Raw genomic sequence first — 25,086 nt, forward strand, 5'->3', positions numbered from 1 at the left:
AATCTTTCCCGTAGTTCGTAAACGCGATAACTTTTGCGTAAACCAATCAAAATACGCTTACTGCGATTTTTTTTACCAAAAATATGTAGCAGAAAACAAAATGGCCTAAAATGGTAAAAAATTTTGACTTTTTTTTTTTTTTTTTTTGGGAATGTTATATAGCAGAATGTGAAAAATATTGTTTTTTGTTTTTTTTTTTTTCCAAAATTGCCACGCTTTTTTTTTTATAGCGCAAAAATTAAAAATCACACAGGTGATCAAATACCACCAAAAGAAAGCTCTATTTGTGGGAAAAAAATTACGTAAATTTTGTTTGGATACAGCATCGCACGACCGCGCAATTGTCCGTTAAATTAACGCAGTGCGGAATCGCAAAATAGGGCCTGGTCAGGAAGGGAGTAAAATCGTCCGATCTTAAAGTGGTTAAAAAAAACATGTCGGATTGATGGGGCTATGTGGTTTGAAAACTGCAAGGTCAGGCAGTCTTTGCGGCTGACAGCTTGTAGCTTTCCATGAACTATCATTGTGCTGTTGAGCGTTGTGGTAATTCCTTCATGCTTCTGGTCTTGTATCTGGTCTTGTATGGCTTGGCCATACGGGATGTACGGGGAAGCAGATACACTGACAGATCTACTGAAGACCTGCATGGCATCAGCCGATTGCTGATTCAATGTTTTCCAGGTGCCAGAAAAATAAACAAAAGCACATTTTTTTAAATGCAAAAAAATGTGTAATTATTATTTTTTCCCAAAAAGTGAACTTATTCTTTAATGATCATATTAATTTGTGTGTGGCCAACTTTAGCGCAACCACTCTGTTTGAAAAACTGTTAAGATAAGGCATTAGCAACGAAAGAGGTGTTGATTTACTCAAAGAAAATAGGCAGCTCTCCTGAATACATGTGTAATGAATATAATAAAAATAAAACAAGTTTTTTTGATTGGTTGATTGAACAGTTTATATTATTTACTTAGCCCAGTTTTTCGGTTTTCTATTCCTATAGCCTCTACTTCTTTAGTAAACTAACCACAGTGATTGCTTTGCTTTCAATTAGTCTGTTGACTAACAGGCTTGGATTCAGAGAAGGAATAATAAAGCACACCTATTGTGTAGCACTACATATGTATTGAGCAAATATGCCTGTATTATTAAAATTAACAAAGAAACAGAGTGTTTAAAAGATGATCACATATTAACATGATCACTTGCATCACGCTCACTGTTTTTTAGTTAAAAATGGTTGAAAAGATTTTACAATCCCTTTCAAAGTACACAATTTCCTGTCTCTGGGACACTAAAGTCTTTGCATTGTCACACAATTGCACGTCGACGATCCTTAATCTTTACAGGGCTTTCGTTGCTACTCCCATCAAGCCCTGGGTGTTTTCCTGGATGTCTGCATAACTGGAACACCCTGTCATAAACTAAACAAGAGTGCCATGTCACTAAATGACTCATTTCTTCACAACCACTAAGGTCCTTTCACACGGGCGTCATCGGTTTTTGTCACGAATCCTTTGTCTAGTTTACATCAATTTATACATCCATCTTCATTTCTGTTCACATCGGTATACATCCATTTTTCACATGTCCAGGATTTTTAGTTGAAGGAAATTAGGCTTAGGCCTCCCCTCATGCACGGTGGACTTTTAGCCCTGGTGCATGAGGCTCCGGTGTTCAAACTCAGGTGAATGGCACAAGTGTTCTGTCCAGCTCCGATGCCAGCAACCTGTCAACATTCAAGACAAATACCGAAACACAAGAAGTCTGTGTTCCAAGCATTCATCCCTTGGCCCATACTGTGCGTTTGCACTGCTAAGTGCACTGTACAGCCCCAGTAGCTGTCAGACCCTCAGAGTTTGACTGGGTGCAACCAGCGAGGTCCTGTGTCTTCCACTCACTGTTACACGCTGATGCCATGTGGACAAAACTATAAACAAAAAATATGTGCCTTGCCCAAAAACAGCCACAAACAGAAAAGACACAACCTCAGTTTACATGAATTTATGTCCACATAAATGGAAAAGGATGCAAATCTTTTACTTTTTTTTCTTCAGACATAAACAGATTTGCACGTAAGCAGAGGTAATGGACATGCATCTGTTTACATCTGCCCACCCAAAGACAAACTATACTGTCAAAAGTATTGTGGCGCCTGCCTTCACACACATATGAACTTTAATGGCATCCCAGTCTTAGTCTGTAGGGTTCAATATGGAGTTGGCCCAACCTTTTCAGCTTTAACAGCTTCAACTTTTCTGGGAAGGATGTCCACAAAAGGTTTAGAAGTCTGACTATGGGAATGTTTGACCATTCCTTCAGAAGAGCATTTGTGAGGTCATGCACTGATTTTGGACGAGAAGGCCTGGCTCACAGTCTTTGAGCTAAATGATCTCAAAGGTGTTCTATCAGGTTGAGGTCAGGACTGTGCAGGCCAGTCAAGTTCCTCCATCCCAAACTCGCTAATCTGTGTCTTTATGGACCTTGCATTGTGCACTGGTGAGCAGTCATGTTGGAACAGGAAGGGGCCATCCCCAAACTGTTCCCACAATTTTTGGAGCATGAAATTGTCCAAAATGTCTTGGTATACCGACACCTTAGGAGTTCCCTTCACTGGAAAGAAGGGGTCAAGCCCAAACCCTGAAAAAAAACCCACACCATAATCCCCCCCTCCACCAAATGATTGGACCAGTGCACAAAGTAAGGTCCATAAAGACAAGGATGACCGAGTTTGGGGTGGAGGAACTTGACTGGCCTGCACAGAGTCCTGACCTCAACCTGATAGAACACCTTTAGGATGAATTAGAGTAGAGACTGCATTTCAGGCCTCCTCAGCCAACATCAGTGCCTGATTTCACAAATGCACTTCTGGAAGAATGGTCAAACATTCCTATAGACACACTCCTACATCTTGTGGACAGCTTTCCAAGAAGAGCTGAAAATGTTATAGCTACAAAGGGTGGGCCAACTCATTATTGAACCCTACGGACTAAGGGATGCCATTAAAGTTCATGTGCATGTAAAGGCAGGCGTCAAAATACTTTTGACAATATAGTGTACATTAAATTGCAGTTTGGATCCTTCTGGAAAAACTGACAGACTGAATGCTCATTTGAAAGGACCTAAAGCAGGCCATACATGGATTGAAATTCGTCAGGTTCAGCAGGGACCAGTCGAATTTTGTTTCAGGTATGGGAAGGCTGGTTGTACTTAGTAACAACCTGTTTGATTTTCCCTGCTCAATCAGCGCCACAGGTTATAGCCGGCAGTGCTGATCAGCCTATTCCGACAGTGGGGAAGTTCCCCCACTGTCAATGTGACTGGGGCACCTTCCTGTAGAAAATTTAAGAGAGGTCCTCACCTTCCATTCTACCCTAAACACAGCAACACCTCAAAGCTGTTTAATGGGAAACTCACAAAATTCAAGACAATGCAGTGGATACAGCTCCACTACAAAGTAAGGACGTGGCAAAATTTTACCAAACTTGACCAAAACTTTGCCAAAAGTGTGTATTTTTCCCCCTGGGCAAAACTTTGTTAAATTTCACTACTCTTCCCTACTCCCAACAGATTAAGGGCCTGTTGTGTACAAGAGCTTTTGTTTGTGCCAGAACTGCTTTTTACCCAAGACGTCAATGTCAATACAAAGCTGCTTCAAGTAGCTTAGAAGGAGGTCAAATGCGAGTCAGAAGCACCTGGTGGACAAGATCACAATGATCTCAGAAGTGTCCCAAACTGATATTAAATGCAAGCTTAATGCAAAGCAAGCTACATTTGCCCATCTATAGAAACAGAACGGTGTGTTCATAAAACAGTTTGATTCTTTGGTGCGTTGATACAATTCTACAAAACCCAGATGGGGAGATCCCCCAGGCTTCCTATAAGCTGGATCAGTGATTTACAATAGGGATCGATGCATCTATATACACAACCTTTAGCAACATAAGAATAATAGGGAAGCTCAGACATGCAAAGCCCTAACATTCTGCTGCAAATCCTTATAAGATATACATACCATTGGTTAAAGCACTTAGAACACACCCTGAACATTGTTTGTCTCTGACCTGGAAGCATGGTCAAGGTGAAGGCAGTAAAGGAAAAAGAAAGAATGAAAAGGGGAAATGCAGAAATAAAATAAAATATGAAAATAAGAACACAGACTTTAGCTCAATACAGATTAGGATATATCACACCTATCAATCCTTAATCACAATATAAAAGGGGCATACATTTTTAATCCATAAAGCATAGTTTAATCAGACATGTTTTTGGGGTGCACATTTTGGTATTCTTTTCAGCAGACCAGACTCATGCTGATCATATTTTACATCAAATTCATGGCATTCAAGATTCAAGTATAACTAAAGGCAAAACTTTTTTTTAACATTTTTGATAGAGTAAAACTGTCAGTTTTTTTTGCGGTCTGTGCCTCCATTAAGAAAATTCAACCTCTATTTTTGTCCTATTTACCATTATCATTGAGAGTGAAAGTAAAAGAAAATCCCCAAATTTTAGGTTGTCCCCAGAAAACTAAGAGGTGAAATGTTCCAATGGGGACACTGGTTCTAGTGACCTGGGGGTCCCCAAGGAATTCCCTTACTTTGCAGGGTTTTCCTCTCACTTCCTGTTTGACTATGGGACAGGAAGTGAGGGGAAATCTCTGCAATGGGACACAGGTAGCAAAAATAAATCTGACAGCATTTACTACCCTTCCTATCCAAAATGAAAAAAAAAAAATTGCCTATAATTCTACTTTAAGAAAATCAATTCCCCTAGTCGTTGGGACTTGAAAGGCACTTTGATTGTGGAACATGCAAAAAAAGTGGTAAAAGAAAATATTTTATTTATACATAAAAACTACAAAATATAAATCAGAATGTTACAAAAACACAATATATACATGGTATGATAAACTATGGATAGAACAGACTGTGAAAGGTGACGATGATAAAGCTGTACCTTCCTCCACCCAATGCATTTCAAAGAGTGGAACTCTCCATCAGGGAGTGGGAGGTGTCACACAAAATCAATCACATGGTATTGCAAGTGAAAATTCCAGGTATTCTTTTAAAAACAAAACTTGAAAATACTGCTCGATCAACCGGATTTTTCCATACTATGCACAGCCTTATTTGTTGGCAACCAGATTTAGATTTTCTAGACTGCTTAGGGTGTAACACCCCAGGTTCAAAGAACAGTTATCACTGAGACTTGGAAGACTCCATCCCTAGAATTCCAAAGGCATAATGAGCATGCTAAATTGAGTATAATATTTGATTCACTGGAAGCTTATTGTCATCAAATGGTACAGAGAGAGTAGGGTGTCATCAATTGGCAGTATGGAGCTGCCAATTGATGACAATTTAGATCCTTTTCATTTGGTTTCCAACATATAAAGCTATATTATGTGACATCTGGGTGGTCAAGCAGAATTTTCAAATGTTGTTTTTAAAAGAATACATGGAATGTTCACTTGCAATACCACGTGATTGATTTTGACTGACGTCTCCCACAACCCTGATAAAGGAGAGTTCCACTCTCTGAAACGCATAGGGTGGAGGAAGTTACAGCATTACCATCGTCATCTTTCACAGTCGGTTCTATCCATAGTTGATCATACCATGTATATGTTGTGTTTTTGTAACATTCTTATGTATACTTTGTAGTTTTTATTATGTATAAATAAAAAATATATTTTTTACAACTTTTTTGCATGTTACTCAATCAAAGTGCCTTTAAAGTCTATAGGAATTGTTTTTTTCTTGTAGTCATTCGAGGGATGTGGTGCAGAGCCTAACCACTAGTAACTTGACATAGTTCTACTTTAACTACAGAAAAAAGGTTAGAACATATGTCAGGTTTTTATCACTTGTTAAGGCTGTGCAGATAAGATTTGACTCTAATTTCCTGACTCCAATTTCCTGGCCTCCAAGCCAGAGGTTCAAACCTTTCCCCACATTTTTATTGCTCCATATGTTCTCTCTGGAGTCGCCAACATAGAAAGCGAGGGACACCCCCATGGCGACACACAAAAATTTGACCTAGGCTCCAACACTGCATGGAGTTCTACTTTCAATACATACAGAACACAGTGGGGTCTACTTGCACACACAAAAAAAGACAATTTTAGAAAGTAGAAAAGCCAGCTGCCCACGTGAACCATATGCCCCTATTATATTGTGGGTAAGCAAACAGAAAAAAAACTGAACAAAAAGAGTGCAAAGGGAAAAGAGGAAAACAAAGTGAAGATGGAAGAAATGTAACAGTTTTTATTGAAAGATCAGAAGAGATACAAGAGCAAACGGTATTACATGATGTCCAATAATGGCAGCAGGTAAACACACAGCAGCATGTAAATACATTACAGAAACGCTTAAAAGTGCTCGCAGTTGAAACATTTAAAAGTGCATTTTTTTCTTACAAAAGAAGCCATTAAATCATTTTGCAAAAGCTTCTAGGCTCTTCTGTTTCATAAATCACTAAAAAGATGATAGAAACTATGAAGGACATTTATAAATATAGCTTAAAAGACTATGTATGGACTGCATTTTGCAATTAAAGGGGCCTCATTTATCTAAGGAAACACTTCAATCCATGACTAAACAGTTATATATTTCTAATCATATTTTATATCATGCAATAGCAACAGTGAGATGGTCATTAGGGTACAAAATTCAAAGTGCTTTTCAATCATTTCTAATGAGTCTGCCAAGTTGCTTGAAAGGGACTGACGTGAACCAGGGGCAAAGTAGCTGACAATAATACAGTGCTCAAGACCTAAATCAGCAAATAGCAATATTGGAATTATTATTATGTATTTCAGAGGTTATACAATTTGCAAATTGATTTATTTAAAGGTACTCTTACCTGAAAATTTTAACAAACCCTGTTTTAAAAGAGGGTGTGTGTATTTGCACATTTCCACACGTTTTACTTTAAAAGGGTATTTTTATAGGTAAATTGATACACTGCATCCTATAATTGCAGCGGTCCTCAACCAGTGGTTTTTACTCCATATGTGGCTCTCTGCTACCTTTGATGTTACTTTTGGCAGTATCCCAATATGTACTCATAGGCTGTCCGAAGTCTTGCTGCATTAACACATTCCACATGATTTAAAACTGAGTTTTACACTGTTTACATAGATTTCCCCCTTACTGGAAAGTAAATCTTTCCAGAGACACAAACAGGCATTTTTTAACAGCACAAAGGAGAACTGTCAGGTTTCATTACTATGTCCCTAATATAGGGGAGACCCTAATTTTATTTTCTGGTGACTAAGTGTCTAAGTGTCACAGAAATTGTTCCTGATCAATACAAACCAGACACGGGTTCTAAACTGTCAACACTTCTTCTGCAATACTTCTTTATTCAATATTGCAGAACAAAGTTTATTAACAGAGAAGAATGGCTAAAGCTATTTTGGCAATACTTCTCCTGTAGGTCACAGGAGTGCAGTTCATTCACTCAGCAGGTCCAGGCTTGGGAAAGATCCCGACTGTAAAGATCCACTCAGTTGCTTGGACCAGCAGCTAGATCAGCTTCTCAGAAGGCCACTGGGAGACTGAGCCAGCTGCTTTCAGCCCTCTCCACATCACAACTATCCAGTGAACGCTGGAGGGGCAGAGCAGAGAGCTGGTGACTGACAGTCACCGGCTCTCTGCTCAACAAAGTCTGGAAACTGAGCGATCAGCAGTTTTTGATCACTCGGTTCTCAGTCTTAGAAGTGGCGGTGGTCAGATGTAGCATCAGATCGATGCTGTATCCACCTAGCTGAGTATACATTTTTTTTTCTGAAACCTGAACCTCTCTTTAATGCCAAGTACAGTAACCAAACATAACATTTCAAAAAGTTAAGAAATGATTAGTTAATAGTTATGGCCTGAGGACGACACATTTGCACATCCTCTATGATTTTTCTTTATAGCTTATACTGCATGTATTGCTCACAAGCTGAGAAAGGTTGGGAACTTTGTATAGCAAAAACTCTAAAAGACCTCAAACCAACATCGAGGATGGCTATCTCTAAAATAGAAGGAGTGTGAGTTATGTAAAGTGCCTGCTTTTTGGTGATGTATCAGAGACCACAAGGAGTCACTAAGGAAAACATAGAAGGGCCGAGGCCCCTTGTCACCTTCTAGGGGCTTCACGATCTGCAGTTTCTCTGGCAGGTAAGAACGGCTGCTGAAGGACATTCCTGAGATTCCAGTGAACTCTGACAACCTGGAAGAGTGGGTGCCCAGGGACATGATGCTTTCTGTAGGCGTTACAGACCCACTGCGGAGCCCATCTTTCTCAGCAAGACTACGCAGCTTCCGCTCCTGATCGTCTTCAAAGAACTTGCGCTCTAGGATGTAGTTCTCTCGCCGAAGGGACAACCGTCGCAAAGCTGTCTCCAGGTCGTTAGAGCCTGGAGTACCAGGTGTTCCAGGCTTCTTGTTCTTATCATCACTATAGACAAGAAAACAAACATATAATGCACAAAACAGGGAAAAGAGAGATTTCGTTTTTTCACATAACAATGCAAAATCATTGAACAGCACATCTACAAAATTATATTCATGTAAAATACCATCAGTAAGAGGAGCCTACCCTCGAAACCAAGATGAATTTGTTTTAGGTGGAGGAGGATTATAATAATATACTTCTATTCCGCAACCCTACTTTTTAGAGCAAATACTTTACTTTTTAGAGAATATGTATGGTTTTTCATTTTTATTATATTTTCTTTATTTATGTTCAGTAATGAAATATGATTTTTAACAATTTCATTGATATCTTTTAATTGGGTAAATAGAAAAATTGCATATAAATTTTGCATATTCACCACCTGCAGCCAGCAGATAGATAGCAATCTACAAAGAGAATAGCTGCTTACTACAATCTTAAAATACTGCTGCTGTTGTAAAGATATTAAAGGAGAATTGTGCAGAATTACCCTCGGTTCACATACTTGTCTGCTCAGCAGAACCCATCATTGTACTGAGCATTATTTGACACAGTATGTATTCTAAGGAGACAGCAAGTGAGATCAGACTGATATCTGCAACATGCCACCTACTTAGAAAGTTAAGTTGGCCATACATGGATCAAAATTAGGACACTTGAGCAGGATTGTAAAAATACAATAGCTCAGGGGGAGTTATTCCCCCATCGCAAGGGAATGTGTAAATGGGGGAATTGGGTAAGTTTATTTTTGTTTACCTGCTGGTGGAAAAAAAAAAGAAGCATGAATGGACTGCCTGAGGCTCAGGGTAAGCAAAGCTAACAAAGCATGCAAAGTATTTAAAGCAAGCCAATATAATAATTTCAAAATAACTTACAGCTATATACAAATTTGCACACAGCTCCAATTATAGGTGAATATTTGAATAAAATTTGTCTAAACTCCAACACAGCCCCCAGTCAAATAGAAGCCTGAACTGAAAAAAATCACATTTGGAGGATGAAATGTGAATCAGACGGGTAGGGCCTGTGTTGATGGGATTATGTTCATATTATATTTGCTTCTTTCCCTAAATATGACTAACAAAATGCCAAAGAAGCTTGAAGCAAGTCAAAAGCGGGTCAGGAGGAGATCGTCTGCAGTTCAATTTTACCTGTCAAATATTTCTGCATGATCACAGAAGAATCTTAAACGGCCAAACACAGGCTGCATTTATCCATCAACATAGGCCCAAAAAAATCCTCTTTTTTTTTTTTGAAAATAAGATTCTTATCCTTATCTACAGCTTCTTTGTGAAATGAGCCTACATGGTGTGTTATAGAAAAAATGTAAGAGCTTGGCTGATCACTGCATACCGTATTTCTATGCACTCAACAAACCTGTTGTCAGTTGACTCTGTTTCCAGGATAATGCTATTCGTTTTGTTATCAATAACTATGTTAGAGATATCCCCTCCATAGAGGCTGGAGCGCGGTGTGCTGACACAGCTCGACATTAGAGAGTTCATAGCAGATGACTGGTTAGAGCCTGGGATGTTCATTGGAGAAGGAGCCAGAGATTTCTGCTTTACTACCTGGTTCACGTTCTTCACGGTCTCAAACACACGCTTCTGATGATTGCCACTAGGAGAGAAAAAGGATGGATCTCATGTCAATCATTCTTATTATTCATGATCACAATAATTTTCTGCACTCTAGTACTTTATTAGATCAGAAAGACAATATGCCAAGTGCATTCATCCATACTAAAAAAAAAACAAAAAAAAAAAAAAACTTCTCCTTTCAATTCTTGGATACAAGTAATAACAATTATGATTGGCTGCTAGGTACTGCTGCACTTTGCAAATTAACACTGCTCTACACTGTGTTGCTATAGATATTTGATGATTTTATAGCAAATGTTTTTGTTAGTTAGATTCTGTGTTAGGAAGCTAGCCCCCCCCCACCCCCACCACCGATATGCAAATAAACCAGTCTGATTGGTTTAGGAACTAAACAGAGGAACAAGAAGTATGGGGAGGTGGTGTTTAGGACTTTTGAAACAAGCATATACTCAGACAAAGGAAAGTTGTTTTTGGAACACAAAAGGAACAACATTTCTGCTTTAGACTTGAGAAGCCGTTTAGACTCTGCGCAAAGAACTATGAAAATTCTATCTTGATCCCATCTTTGAGTAACTGTGTAGGATATTTATTGCATACACATTGTACATGCTTATTTGAAGATAATTACCTTGTGCATGTTGTAGGCATATTTTTGTAACTATGAATTGTGTGATGTGCGTGATGTATATAGGGAAAAAAAGCACTGAGGAAAGCTAGGACCCTACGAGAAGTTGAAATGTATGCATTGTAATTATTGCCTATGTATGGGATCAACAGGTGGATTGTATTAGTTGTGGATATTTTTTAACTGATTCATGACAAATGTCCCCATACATGTGTAATACTATCTCTCACCCACAGGTGGTTTAGTGAGCTTTTGACGTCCTGTATTTAAAGTTGGCTGCCGCATATCCAATTGACCACGTGGTTGTGGGGGGGGGGGGGGGGGGGGTGGGGGGGTGGTTGGGGGTTGGGGGGGGGGGATCAGAGTGCAACCATGTGTTGCTGACCGTACTCACAAAATGACCTGTGAGTGGTCAAGAGGAATGATTACATCCTGTGAGTGGTCAAGAGGAATGATTACATCCTGTGAGTGGTCAAGAGGAATGATTACATCCTGTGAGTGGTCAAGAGGAATGATTACATCCTGTGGTTGGTCTCTGGTATACAGGACTATAAAAAGAGTCCATAGCATGGGAAATAGTCTGTCTTTTGGAGCTGTGGAAAGACCAAGCATGCAGCCAGGATTTCTTATTGTCCTGTTCCTCCAGCTTTCCAGTGTAAGCTGTTGACATTCAACTACCAGAGCTAAGTATTATTTAATATTTTTAAGTATTGGGAATAGGAGCGTATGTTTAAGTCGTGGTGTTTTGTGTAATGTTTATGGTAACTTTCATGTGCAAGAAGGTTTATGTATTTTGATGTCCAGTAAAGTTTTATTTTATGCTTTTTATCAAAACTGCTCTTTGTGTGTCTGTTAATTTTAAATATTCACTAGATATTTCAGTGACTGTCCAGTATGCCTTCATTATAAATTTTGTTGTTCCCACATTTGTTATATACACAATGCCTTGTTTAATGATATACAGTGACATTTCTCAACCAATGTAAAAGCAATAGAATAAAGCGTTAAAAAGTAAGGATACTTTTAAACAAAGTATACTTACCATTTGTCCCCTGACTTTAATCCACCTTGGCTGCCTAAGCTGCATACTTACAGATTTCTTGCAACCACAGCCTACCGCAATGTTTACTTACTACTGGCATGGAGATTCGTTCTGCTGCCAGAGCATGTGCAGTAGCTCCCACAGAAATCTATGGGACCATCCGTTCCTTTAGTAAGTATGAATCCAAGGCAAAGGATGGAAGGCTAGTTAATGTCATGTGTTGCTGACCGTACTCACAAAATGACCTGTGAGTGGTCAAGAGGAATGATTACATCCTGTGAGTGGTCAAGAGGAATGATTACATCCTGTGAGTGGTCAAGAGGAATGATTACATCCTGTGAGTTTTCAAGAGGAATGATTACATCCTGTGGTTGGTCTCTGGTATACAGGACTATAAAAAGAGTCCATAGCATGGGAAATAGTCTGTCTTTTGGAGCTGTGGAAAGACCAAGCATGCAGCCAGGATTTCTTATTGTCCTGTTCCTCCAGCTTTCCAGTGTAAGCTGTTGACATTCAACTACCAGAGCTAAGTATTATTTAATATTTTAAAGTATTGGGAATAGGAGCGTATGTTTAAGTCGTGGTGTTTTGTGTAATGTTTATGGTAACTTTCATGTGCAAGAAGGTTTATGTATTTTGATGTCCAGTAAAGTTTTATTTTATGCTTTTTATCAAAACTGCTCTTTGTGTGTCTGTTAATTTTAAATATTCACTAGATATTTCAGTGACTGTCCAGTATGCCTTCATTATAAATTTTGTTGTTCCCACATTTGTTATATACACAATGCCTTGTTTAATGATATACAGTGACATTTCTCAACCAATGTAAAAGCAATAGAATAAAGCGTTAAAAAGTAAGGATACTTTTAAACAAAGTATACTTACCATTTGTCCCCTGACTTTAATCCACCTTGGCTGCCTAAGCTGCATACTTACAGATTTCTTGCAACCACAGCCTACCGCAATGTTTACTTACTACTGGCATGGAGATTCGTTCTGCTGCCAGAGCATGTGCAGTAGCTCCCACAGAAATCTATGGGACCATCCGTTCCTTTAGTAAGTATGAATCCAAGGCAAAGGATGGAAGGCTAGTTAATGTCATGTGTTGCTGACCGTACTCACAAAATGACCTGTGAGTGGTCAAGAGGAATGATTACATCCTGTGAGTGGTCAAGAGGAATGATTACATCCTGTGAGTGGTCAAGAGGAATGATTACATCCTGTGAGTTTTCAAGAGGAATGATTACATCCTGTGGTTGGTCTCTGGTATACAGGACTATAAAAAGAGTCCATAGCATGGGAAATAGTCTGTCTTTTGGAGCTGTGGAAAGACCAAGCATGCAGCCAGGATTTCTTATTGTCCTGTTCCTCCAGCTTTCCAGTGTAAGCTGTTGACATTCAACTACCAGAGCTAAGTATTATTTAATATTTTAAAGTATTGGGAATAGGAGCGTATGTTTAAGTCGTGGTGTTTTGTGTAATGTTTATGGTAACTTTCATGTGCAAGAAGGTTTATGTATTTTGATGTCCAGTAAAGTTTTATTTTATGCTTTTTATCAAAACTGCTCTTTGTGTGTCTGTTAATTTTAAATATTCACTAGATATTTCAGTGACTGTCCAGTATGCCTTCATTATAAATTTTGTTGTTCCCACATTTGTTATATACACAATGCCTTGTTTAATGATATACAGTGACATTTCTCAACTAATGTAAAAGCAATAGAATAAAGCGTTAAAAAGTAAGGATACTTTTAAACAAAGTATACTTACCATTTGTCCCCTGACTTTAATCCACCTTGGCTGCCTAAGCTGCATACTTACAGATTTCTTGCAACCACAGCCTACCGCAATGTTTACTTACTACTGGCATGGAGATTCGTTCTGCTGCCAGAGCATGTGCAGTAGCTCCCACAGAAATCTATGGGACCATCCGTTCCTTTAGTAAGTATGAATCCAAGGCAAAGGATGGAAGGCTAGTTAATGTCAGGGATGGGTGGGCAAACAGTGAGTATATATACTTTGTGCAGAAATACACTCACACTTAATGCAATATACTATAACATAATGCATGCTTTTAAGGCTGAACTTTGGTTATGGATTTTATTGCATAGGTATATTGGTTCAGCTTGGACCAATGTAAATGTGCATATTTTATACATGTGGGATCCTTGTGGAAGTTGTAAGTCACTTTAGTAGTTGCTGCTACTATGGGATTACTGCTGTTTTTCAGATCCTGCGTGATCCAGGGCTGCCTAAATCCCATTAACCGTCTTTCTTTTCACATTCATCTACTCACTGAGTTTCAAGTTGGCAGGAACCATTATGGCTTCCTTGACTGTTAACATGTCATCTAGCATTATATAACAAAACATCTTCCTAAATGCTTATAGCTCCTTCACGTGCATAGGCCTATAGTCAGTAGGCAAGAGGCTACCCTGCAGTCCCCTCGAAAAGCCCCTGTCTCATTTGGGTCTGTCACATGCATATTCCATACCTGTGGGATCATTGTGGAAGTTTGAAGTCACAGTAGTAGTTGCTGCTACTACAGTGATGACTGCTGTCTTGCAGGTCTCGTGCTGCCCTGCTGCATAGTAACCACAGGGGGTTGCCTGCACAGCACGGGCGCCATTGACAGGATGCCTTACATTTTCCCCAATGAATGTAAGGCATTTTCTGATTGGACGAGGTGGAGAGGGCGGTGGTAACATCACTATCTCCATCTCATCCAATCTGAAAGTACCTTTCATTCTTTGACACTGCAGTACAAGTCCTAAAAAATGCCCCCCTCCCCCCCCCCCCCCCCCCCCAGTTTGTCTGACAAAGGCTAATCCTGTAAACCAAGTATTTTGGTAAAGTATTAAAGTATTGCTTTAAGCTTTTTCATTCGTTAAAAAATGTAACTCATAGAGTCATATACGAGGTGGAAAGGTGGGGTAGTGACAGCAGAATCTCCACCTCATCCGGTCTGAGAGTGCACTCTATTCACTGAATTAAGCAGTTATTGGAAAATACTGCCTAACGCCATGTATTTGTTTATGGATAAAATAACCAATTTACTCATCTCAGCAAAATTTGCAAAACAGAACCAATGTTTGGGTGGTACACACATGATAATCGAAACCAATTTGCTGCACTTACTAAACAGAACATTTTGAACACAGTAAAAAGTTCTTGCCTTTGGCATACACCCAAGGTATTAGGTAGGAAATGGTATTAGGTAGGAAATGGACTTTGGATGGGCGTTAAACAAAATAATGCAATGTTCATAACTAATCAATTCTTGCTTTTTCAACTATGCATTGTTTCTGAGTAAAACTGATGGCTTTTTTATCTAAAAATGTGTCCTACTTCATTTCAGAGGAGTCCGGCTCATCTATCTGAAGCTCTTTCCTCATGGAACCCTCTATCTCAGCTGCTAAGGAGTCCTGAAAAATAATGAGAATGAGTCATTAGAATGATATTGGTTACTGTAACCACCACATTATGCATAATACCTGCTGCTGACTGCATGATGACAACCACAGAGATGAAAGGGTAAACATTGGCCACAAGATAATGAACACTACTGAACTATAGTCATGAGGCTTACAGCCAACTCTTCCATATAAAAATGAACAATGAAGTAAAAAATGAGGTAATGATCATCTAATTTTGCAAGATCCCCATGTGATCTTAATAATTAAAATGACTGTGTATTTTCACATTCTTTACTTAAACGTGCATTACATCAAAACTGGCGGCTACTGAGTGGGACAACAATGATATACCATAGTTTGGTGTTGAGTAAGAGAGAGAACAATGAGGTCAGTCAATATGTGAAGTCATGCCAGGTTCTAAATAAAAAGCTGTGTTATCAAAATATTCCATTAAATCTGCGGATGAATACAACACTCTAAGCTTCAATCTTTTCTAGTTTAGTGATCCAGTAATAAAGCATCTCAAGTTACATTTATTGTACTGCCTATATTTTAAAGCTGCTAAATGTCCTTCAGTTACCTTCTGGTAAATATAGGTGTTGATAAAGAGGAAATGGGGTAGTATTGAGGAAGTGAGATCACACAAAGCCAAATAAATTAGTCTGTAAGGGTCAAAATATAACAAAGTATAAGATGCATTCTAAAAGGCAAAGTATAATGTATTTTCAGAGGGAGCAGGGCTGCTTTTTTGTGGGAAATGCGGGGGAACACAGTTCCAGGACCTCCAGCAATGAATGTATGTAATGGCAAAAAGTGCTGGGGTGTGCTGGAGGGTCTATTGGTGTGGACTGCTGGGGGATCTATTGTCACTGGTGAGTATCTATTTTTGCATGAGTAGGTCTATTGTTGCTAGTGGGGGTAATATGTTGCTGGGGTGGGTCAATTGTTAATGGACGGGATGTACTGTTGAGGGAGAGGTTTATTGTTGCTGGCTGCTAGGAGATCTGTTGTTGCTCCTGAGGGTCTGTTGTTGCTTAAGTGGGTGGTATTTTGTTGCCGGGGGGGGTCTATTGTTGTACGGGGATCTATTGTTACTGTGGTGTACAAAGCTCTTTTGGCCATATGTCTCCTGTGGTTCACAGGAGTACACTTCGTTATGCACTCCTGTGACTCAGATTCAGCAGACAGCAACAGTTGACTTCACCGAGCTGCTCCAATTCAGGAATTTAGAAAAGAACGTCAGACCCACCCAGATGTCTGACCAGAAGCTGGCTCAGCCTCTCAGCATGCCGCTGAGAGGCTGATCTACCTGCTACTACCCCCTCCACAGCCCAGCACTACAGTGAGCGCTGGATGGGCAGTCATAGCTCTCTGCTTAGAGTGGACCTGAGAACTGAGTGGTCTTTGATCGCTCAGTACTCTATACAGAGGCGGAGGGGGACAGCTACAGCATTGGCTCAATGCTGCAGCCACTTAGGTTATGTGTGTGTGTGTGTATATATATATATATATATATATATATGTTTGTTTTAGTGACACTGCACTTCTCTTTAAAGAATACGTCAGGTCCTGTCATTTAGCAGTCAAATCTCAGAACCTCTTCTGGGAACACAGGGTTTAATTTGATGAACACAGACAAGGCTGCACAAGATGCCTGCATTTCAGCACTGTTGTTTTCCTATAAATGTTTTACACCTTATCAGATTCACCACGACACATTGTACTTAAAAGCCAAACATTTAAAGTCAGTACTTCATACAGGAAAATGATATAGACACCAGGACAATCTAGTCTAAAGAAGAAAAGCAATACTTGGATAACAAAGCTGGGATATCTGGAAAGGAAACAACCCTCTGTGGTCACTATTTTAGTCACTATTATTTTCCTTGGGCGCAAAGTTTGTTGTTTTTATTTGATTTAGAGACAAGTTCAAGAGACCAACCATATCACATGAATTCCTATAAAGTAGGCACAGCTTAGAAATCATTAAACAAATCAGTGTATTGTACTAATTTAAAAAATGATCTTACCAAAGGAAATACACCGACGTTGTGATAACGTCGAGAAATTACATTTGGCATGGTTTTATTTCTAAGGTTCTTCAGCTCCTCCTGTGCCTCATGAAGCATTTCCATGCACTCTGCATACTTGTCCTCCAGCTCTCGCAGCTGTATAAAATGAAAGAACAAGAGTAAAAAAGTAAATAAAAATAAAATAAAAGGTATGACGTATATGTAAGGGTATACATAGGATAGACAGTAAACATCAGCACCTAATAATCACAAATACAGTAGTAGTATTCAGGCCATGAATACTAGGAAAACATTCCCAAAAAACACAATTTAGCCACAACCAGTCAAAATAAAAATATAAAGTAGGCATAGCCCACTCACACCACGTGTGCTGGGCTGTGTTGCTTAACGCAAGGTTAATGCAATAACAAACTGACAAACTGGCTCTGCATTGGCCAGCTGTGGGGGGGGGGGGAATAGAACATGCTGCATTTAAACAACACATCACAGAGCACTGGAGGGTGCATTATGGAAATAAAAATACAATATTTTAGTGGTTGTGAACCAAAAAAAGTGTACATAAACGCACAGCATTTAAAAAACTCATGTTGTTGAACATCATCTCAAGTGTGTTTAAAATGAATCAGCACACACTTAACACAATGCAAGCTGTATGCATCAAGTCTGACTGCTGAAGCAATTAGAGGGTCTACTGATATCGGACAATTGCTAACCTGGTAAATGCCTGACCTTACATACTGCCTCCCACCTTCTCAATGTGCAGTGACTCAAGTTAGGTAGTTAGCAGGTTACAGCTGTCCCTAAAATTCCAGTTAAAGCGTGGTGAAAAGAAGAGTAAAAAAATTGGGGATATCTAAACCCTACAAACACAAGCCAGTAAAAATGCAATAAATAGGTGTAAAATATTTATATTTCTGCATCAGCCTAGTTATGACAGGTTCTTCTGAACACTATAATAACTGTACCTCTGCTGTAAGCTGCCGCTGAGCATCTTTAGCAGCTCCTAAGTGTTGTACCAGCTCTTCGTTTTCCACTGCATACTGCAAGCAAGCAGATAAATAATATATATGAAATATAATATAGATATATACGAATAAAATATATGAAAACATAACAGAATTTAAAAATGAACACACAGTAGAAAATATCCCATATGCTCTTAAAAAATTATACCATGGAAACTGTGCCCAAAAATAAGTGTAGTAGAGGGTCAAGGACCAGTCACCAGTATTACACTTACTGCTTTTGCTTTTTTCTGAATGTCAACGATCTGTGACAAAAGATGAGTGATCTCTTCCTGTTGCCGTGCTGCATCTTCCGTCTTCTTTGCCAATTCCTCTGATATGTTTGAAATCTGGATACTTGCATCCCCTAAAATTCAGCATTAAGTAACTGTAAGATGAATTACATTCCAGAGACTTGCTTGTATTGTTATCTGAAGTCACACTCTCTAGCTTGATGGACATGAAGTGTTCTAATGCTAAGAAATTCAGTTATACAGCAGTGATGTTGACTTATTACTAATCTGTTGAAGGTCACATGATGGGCAGCAAGCAGTTTCTCCTAATATCTCTGGAATGATGCCCAGCCACTGGGTAGAAAAAAGGAACACTAGTAGGGGTTTAGGTAAATTATATATAGGTACAAATTGTGTGATGTCAAGTTTTAGAAATAAAGGAGTTTTAGTGGTCTTTCATATGCTATTCTTGTTTATTATGGTCAAGAATTAAAAATGTTTTTTGCAATATTACAGATTAACATATTGTAATTGAATTCCTTGGGCTCCGTTGAGCATGTTCTCAAACCTATCCCTATGTGCTATGCTGGAAAAAAAAGACCTATTTAATAAGCTCAGTAGTTAAGAGGAAATCTAACCGAATTAAAGCAGCGAGACAGCATGAATGCAAGCGACTTCTGCTATGTCCTCCCTTTAGGAAGCTCATAGTGCTGAGCGATTAGGTGCACTCTATAATAAACACTTATTGGTAAAGCAAAGCCTGTATCAGTGTAAAAACCAAAAGTTTCATGTCTAGAATAGATAAATCCACATTTGAATTAAGGAAAAAAAAAAAACTTTTATGGAAGCTTTGTTTGGCAGCTCATCTACTGTTAAACCTATGCATCTGGTGGTAGAAGGATGTCCCAGTGAACCCATGGTAGTTACCATGTAATTGCAAAGATGGCAAGAGCAGGGGAATATTATAAATACCAGATCATAGCAACAAGGCTTTGAGGGTAAAATAATTGTATCCACCACCTACCTTGTTACTCCCATTAAATTGTAAGTGTTGATAGATGTACAAACCTTACTCAGTATTGTCATTTGAAGGCAACATACCTAGCAAATTCAGCCTATTATGAAGCATACACTTTATTTGAAATTTTAAGGGTGACTTACTTAGCTCTTTTACGCAGTCATTAACAAGCTGCTGCTCTTTCTCTTCATATGTGATTGTTTCTGTTTGGAGGTGACATGCCTGAAAATATGACAATATATTAGACAGAGCCATGCAATCAAAAAACAATACAAAATAATCTGGTCAGTCTATTGGAGTGGAAACAAATGGGGCCAGCCTAAAATACAAATTCTTTAGAGATTTCTAGTAGTCTGTTGTAAGTCTTATGTTAAAAGTATTTTTTTTAGGATTGCTTGAAAATAATACATTACCAATAGCATTTATTGCTCACATTATTTCATACATAATAACCCCAATAACTGTAATACAGATTATAACTGCCAGGTTTAAAATATTAAATATATCCAAGTCATGGTATAGATCAGGGTTTCTCAATCAGGGTTCCTCCTGAGGTTGCTAGGGGTTCCTTGAGCAATGGGCAATTTCTGCCTCTCAGATAAGTTTCCAATGACACCATTGTTCCTTTTAGCTATCTGTAAGGGGATAATTCTTCCAAATGGTGACAAGAGTAAGGAGCATTCTTCCCACTGACTGTCACACTAATGTGTCATGAGTTGTAGATTTTTAATTTTTAGCAGGGGTTCCCGAGACCAGAAATTTATTTTAAGGGTTCCTCTGTGTTGAAAATGTTGAGAAAGGATGTTATAGATAGTGATAGTTAGCCACCTTTAGGCCCCTTCCCCACTTGCGAGACCTAAAAGTAACATGATTTTGCACCTTGATTTTGACTGGACTTGAAGCAATGCCTGTGTAATCTTGAGGTCTTTGGACTTCAAAACACATCAAAGTCGAACCAAAGTAGTGCAGGGACTACTTTGAAGTCACACAGATATGAATGGTACTCATTGGAAATCATGGGGTACGACTTGTTATGCGACTTTGCAGTCCCAAGTTGCAGGACAAGTCGAACAAGTGTGAAAGGGGCCTTAGCTGGACTTGCTTAGAAACGTTGAAGACGTTTTAAGCTCGGTTCACACTACTGTGACTTGGGATCTGACTTACGAGACCCCAAGTCGAATGACATGTCAAATTCAATGTTAGTCCACGAGAGCTGTCTTAATTAGCACTACTGAAGTCGCTGTAATACTTCAAGACGACTTCTATTCTATACTTCAAGACGACTTCTATTCTATACTTCTATCAAAGTAGTACTCAAGATGCCTGGCAAAGTTGCAACTTTCAGGTCGTGGCAGTGTGAACAGAGCCTTACCACTAAGATGTTTTCTCTGTTATAGAATAAAGTGGAATAAATACTACACATTTTACATCACTAGATGTCACCAGTGCTCAACAATCTGCATAATGGCCATCAATGTAGGAAGTGATTCACCAAATTATAAGCTGCAAATCAGAATGTGTGATGCTGTACCTCCGAGCGCAGGACAATGTTCTCATCCTCAAGATCTTTTAGTTTCTTTTGAAGAGAATCAAAGGGGAAAAAACTTTGGACGGACGTTAAAGATTCATTCCTCTTCAGACTGTAACGAAAACAAGATATTGGTTACAGGAAGGATCATTAGAGCAGTTTTAAACAATGTAACCATTCAAGGGTTGTAAAGTGGCAGCTACTCAGCCACTGTGGAGAAAAAAAAAAAGTTGTAAACAGTGTTAAATCCTTTACTTGGAGCCCACTGACCTTTCACCATTAGGTCCTACACCCCTGCTAGAGGATTGATGATTGGCAACCAAAAAACTGTAGGCCAATCCAGGTTACAACTCCTCCTGCCACCAGCAGGTCTCAGTTTTGTAGCAAAACAGTACCAAGAGCATTATAGAGGGGTAGGACCAAACTTTACGGAAAGAGGGGTAGGACCAGTGTCCCTTGATGGACTCCAAGAAAAATCCTTTTCTTGGAGTCCATCAAAGGACACTGGTCCTACCCCTGGGGTGTCATTAACATTACACCGACACCCGCTGCAGATTGCAAGTGCAGTGCATTCTCAACATGATGCGGTAAAGGTGCACAGGACGCAGGTTCTGGTGTGAACTGGCCTTGAATGATATTCAAACCATATGTGTGTTTTTTTGCTTGGGAAATTAGATTAGTTCCAAAATTAAATGCCGTTCTGTTGAGTCTTTTTATTGTTTCTTAAACAATTAGGGAATTTGGATGACAAGGGATTTAGACTTCAATATTTACATTTGATTGTGCAAGTGTCACCTGTCAAGTGGTGCATGGGATGTACACGTTAAAAACAAAATTATACACACATATACATAATATATTATAATATATATATATATATATATATATATATTAACATACATTATACATATATATATATATACATATATACATATATATATATATATATTAATATACACACACGCGCTGCCTCAGATAAGAAACCTGACAAATAAGTCAGCCACAGAAAAGACTTTGTACCTTAAAGTGGTTATAAAGTAAATTTAAAAAAAATAAATAAACATATTATACTTATCTGCGATGTGCAAAGATTTTGCACAGGGTGGGCCGGAACCTCCGATTCTGGGGTCCCCTGCCAGCCCTCTCGGCTCCTCTTCTGCTGCGCCACCATAGCCAACCTCTTGTTATGGGGGCGCACGCGTGGGTTTGCTCCCAAGCCGGACACATACAGCATGGCTCAGCCCCGCCTCTTGCTCCTTGTCACATGATTAAATTGACAGCAGCAAGATTCAATGGCTGCCCCGTGGGGAGAGAGCGAGAATAACTAGCCCTGCTGCAGACATGCACAACACTTGATTGAGAAAGGACTCAGGTAACTATTAGGAGGGTGAGGGGGCCACCCAAAGGCTAGTATGTTTTATACCATAAAGCAGGGAATTCATTAAGGTAAAAGGTCTTACCTTTACAACCACTTTAAAAGTGATGCAACTTTAATAGGGCCTTGTACATTATTCTAAATGTGGGTTTGTAAAGTGCCCTGTAATCTGTCAATGTTATATAAAGTACATCTAAAAACATCCACAACAGCCCCCCGTGTGCAAAGAAGCTTACGATTGAATGTCCCTACAGTCTTACAGGCCAGTTGATCAAAAGCCAGGTCAACTGTTAGAATAATGTATGGTTTGTAAGAAGGCACTAGATTAGACTGAAGAGACCCATGAAAAATAATAAAACCTCCAGAAGATAGTGTTCCTTGTAGGCAATTAACTTTTAGAAAGAATGCTTACCACGAGGCCAGATGTCAAAGCTGCATGCACTCTTCATATCTTTCTACTAGAATGTAGAGCAACAAACATTTATAGCTGGACTTTGACCAAGACATATTACCAAGTGACCTGGTTTACAGTGCCATAGCAGCTATTTGCTTGTTGTTCAGATCTGTTCATTAGACATTAAATCTGCCAACGGTCCCTGAATATACCTGTACTTCTGACCTTATGCTAAAGTCTAAAGACGCCTAAATGCTACATTCCTCTGAGTGAGGGGAGTCCAGTGCATTTTACATGCATTTTCCTTCATCCCTGCAGAAAGTAGGTTTTGATACAAAGCAAGCCCAAAGGTCCTCATACCGACAAAGATCAATCAAAGGCCTCTTGCACACGATACTCCTGTTTGAGCATCTTGCAGCTTGGAAAAGCTCAGTAAAGCTTTTTTTTTTTTTTTTTTTTTCTGAGCTAAAATAAAGCCCATTAATTGTAATGTGCCTGTGTACACAGACGCATAAACAAGCGCTGTGAATTCTTCAGTAAGAACAAAATAGAAAAATCTGCATTTTCTGGTCAGTAATTTAAGCCTCAATGCACACAAATACGCACGAATATGCGCAAATACATACAAAAAAAAAAGGTCTGGAAAAAGTAGATGCTCAAACAGAAGTATTGTGTGCAAGAGGCCAAAAGGAGAAGCTCAAACAGGAGTATCGTGTGCAAGAGGCCAAAAGGGTGGGACTGCAACCAGATCTTTATGCCGTTTCTAGTTCAAAGTATTTTATTAGAGTTATGTACATACAATAGATACAACAGAAGTGTAAAAAGGATACAACAAAAACGTAAAGAAGATAGAGTCCAAATATAGAGTGGGTAAATGGTATACAAGATATAGAGAGAGTCAATGAGCGATAATGAAAAGTTAATTAGTATAATAAATAATGTAGAAGTGGAAGTCAATAGGGTTGAAATAATAGGAATAGCGTGTCCATGTCCTCCCTATGGGTCACCCCTAATGGGTTCAAGCTGTGACCCAAAAGGAGAACAGGTAATGGGAACCTTCCACAAAGAAAGGATCTTCGAAAAAGTTACATTTCTTGACTAATAAAAGTATCTTATGCCATTTCTTTCAAACATTATTACTGGGCAGAAGTTAGCAGTGTGTAAAAAAAAAAAAAAAAAAAAAAGACACGTTTTAACTATTTTGAGTTCTTCCAAAAAGAAACTGAACCCTGAAAGCTGTGCACCAAAGGACAGAAACATCCGCGAGGAAAACAATGAGGAGCACAGTAGTGATATCACCAAATCCTCCATTCTCCTGAGACTAGCAGTGCCTTAGATCTCACATTGCTGATATACAGCTATGAGGCTTTAGGTACAGAGGTGTCCAGCTATTTTTCAGGAAAAACTCCAGACAAAATGTAGGTTTTTGGGGGTACTGGTTATGCACAATTCGCATTTCTAAATTTTCCATATAAAATATTAAACTGAATTTAGGTCAACTTAAAAACTTACATAAATATTTGCAAATGCATATTTATCAGTTTTATTCAAGCCTATCAGCACATCAGGGCAATAATATGTGCAATCCGATAAATCTGTGCATTACTTGCAACAGTTGAAAAGTATATGACCCATGGCGCAAACACTTCAAAATAATTTAAAGCCTTTAGTTTCAGGAAAACTATCTGTTTTAAACTGAGGTGGCATAAAAATAAATGGATTTTTGTAAGAACTTACCGTAAAATCCTTTTCTCTTAAGCTCATTGACAGACGTAGTCTTCTTGATTCTCAAGAGCTGGGTTATGTTGTCTCCGCAGGAGTAGGACTAGGCAGAATGACAAAACGTTCTGGCTCCACCCTAGGGGCAGTCCCTGAGGGTATATCCTCCCTCTCTCTGCTACAGGGAATCAGTTCTGTTTAAAGCAGTACAGAGAATTTAACCCAACCCAACTCAATGATAGAGGGGCGGGTACTACGTCTGTCAATGAGCTTAAGAGAAAAGGATTTTACGGTAAGTTCTTACAAAAATCCATTTTTCTCTATCGCTCATTGACAGACGTAGTCTTCTTGATTCTCAAGAGCTGGGACATCCAGAAGCAGTGCCACAAATGAGGGGTGGGATTGACAAAATCAAATCCAATCTAGAAGGCCCAACTGGTGCCAAACTAGAAGTTTTAAAGGCTCATTATAAACAAAGAATGAGACTAAAGAAAAAATTTTCCAACGGAAAAAAACCCTCGAGGTAGACCACTGGTCTCCTCAAATTGCGGCCTGCAAAACCTTGCGGCCAAACGAGGCATCAGACGATGCCATTACATCAACTTTATAATGTTTAGTAAAGGTATGCACCGACGACCAGGTAGCCGCCT

At 39.0% G+C, this 25,086-nt stretch overlaps 1 protein-coding gene across 13 annotated transcripts in view; it reads right to left on the minus strand.

Annotated features, from left to right (window-relative positions):
- Positions 1–25,086, minus strand: part of TRAK1 (trafficking kinesin protein 1) — a 326,839-nt gene that overhangs the window by 26,256 nt on the left and 275,497 nt on the right. For all 13 annotated transcript variants that reach the window (XM_082258136.1, XM_082258142.1, XM_082258144.1 and 10 more), the window contains 8 exons: positions 20,952–21,060; positions 19,564–19,642; positions 18,406–18,536; positions 18,131–18,205; positions 17,163–17,300; positions 15,065–15,141; positions 9,826–10,068; positions 8,135–8,451 (listed from right to left, as the gene is read on the minus strand). In XM_082258136.1, coding sequence (XP_082114262.1) covers positions 8,135–8,451; positions 9,826–10,068; positions 15,065–15,141; positions 17,163–17,300; positions 18,131–18,205; positions 18,406–18,536; positions 19,564–19,642; positions 20,952–21,060 — 1,169 coding nt within the window. The remainder of the gene's footprint in view (positions 1–8,134; positions 8,452–9,825; positions 10,069–15,064; positions 15,142–17,162; positions 17,301–18,130; positions 18,206–18,405; positions 18,537–19,563; positions 19,643–20,951; positions 21,061–25,086) is intronic.

Source organism: Pelophylax lessonae, assembly GCF_965119305.1.
Source record: "Pelophylax lessonae genome assembly, chromosome: 5".
Classification (NCBI taxonomy): domain Eukaryota; kingdom Metazoa; phylum Chordata; class Amphibia; order Anura; family Ranidae; genus Pelophylax; species Pelophylax lessonae.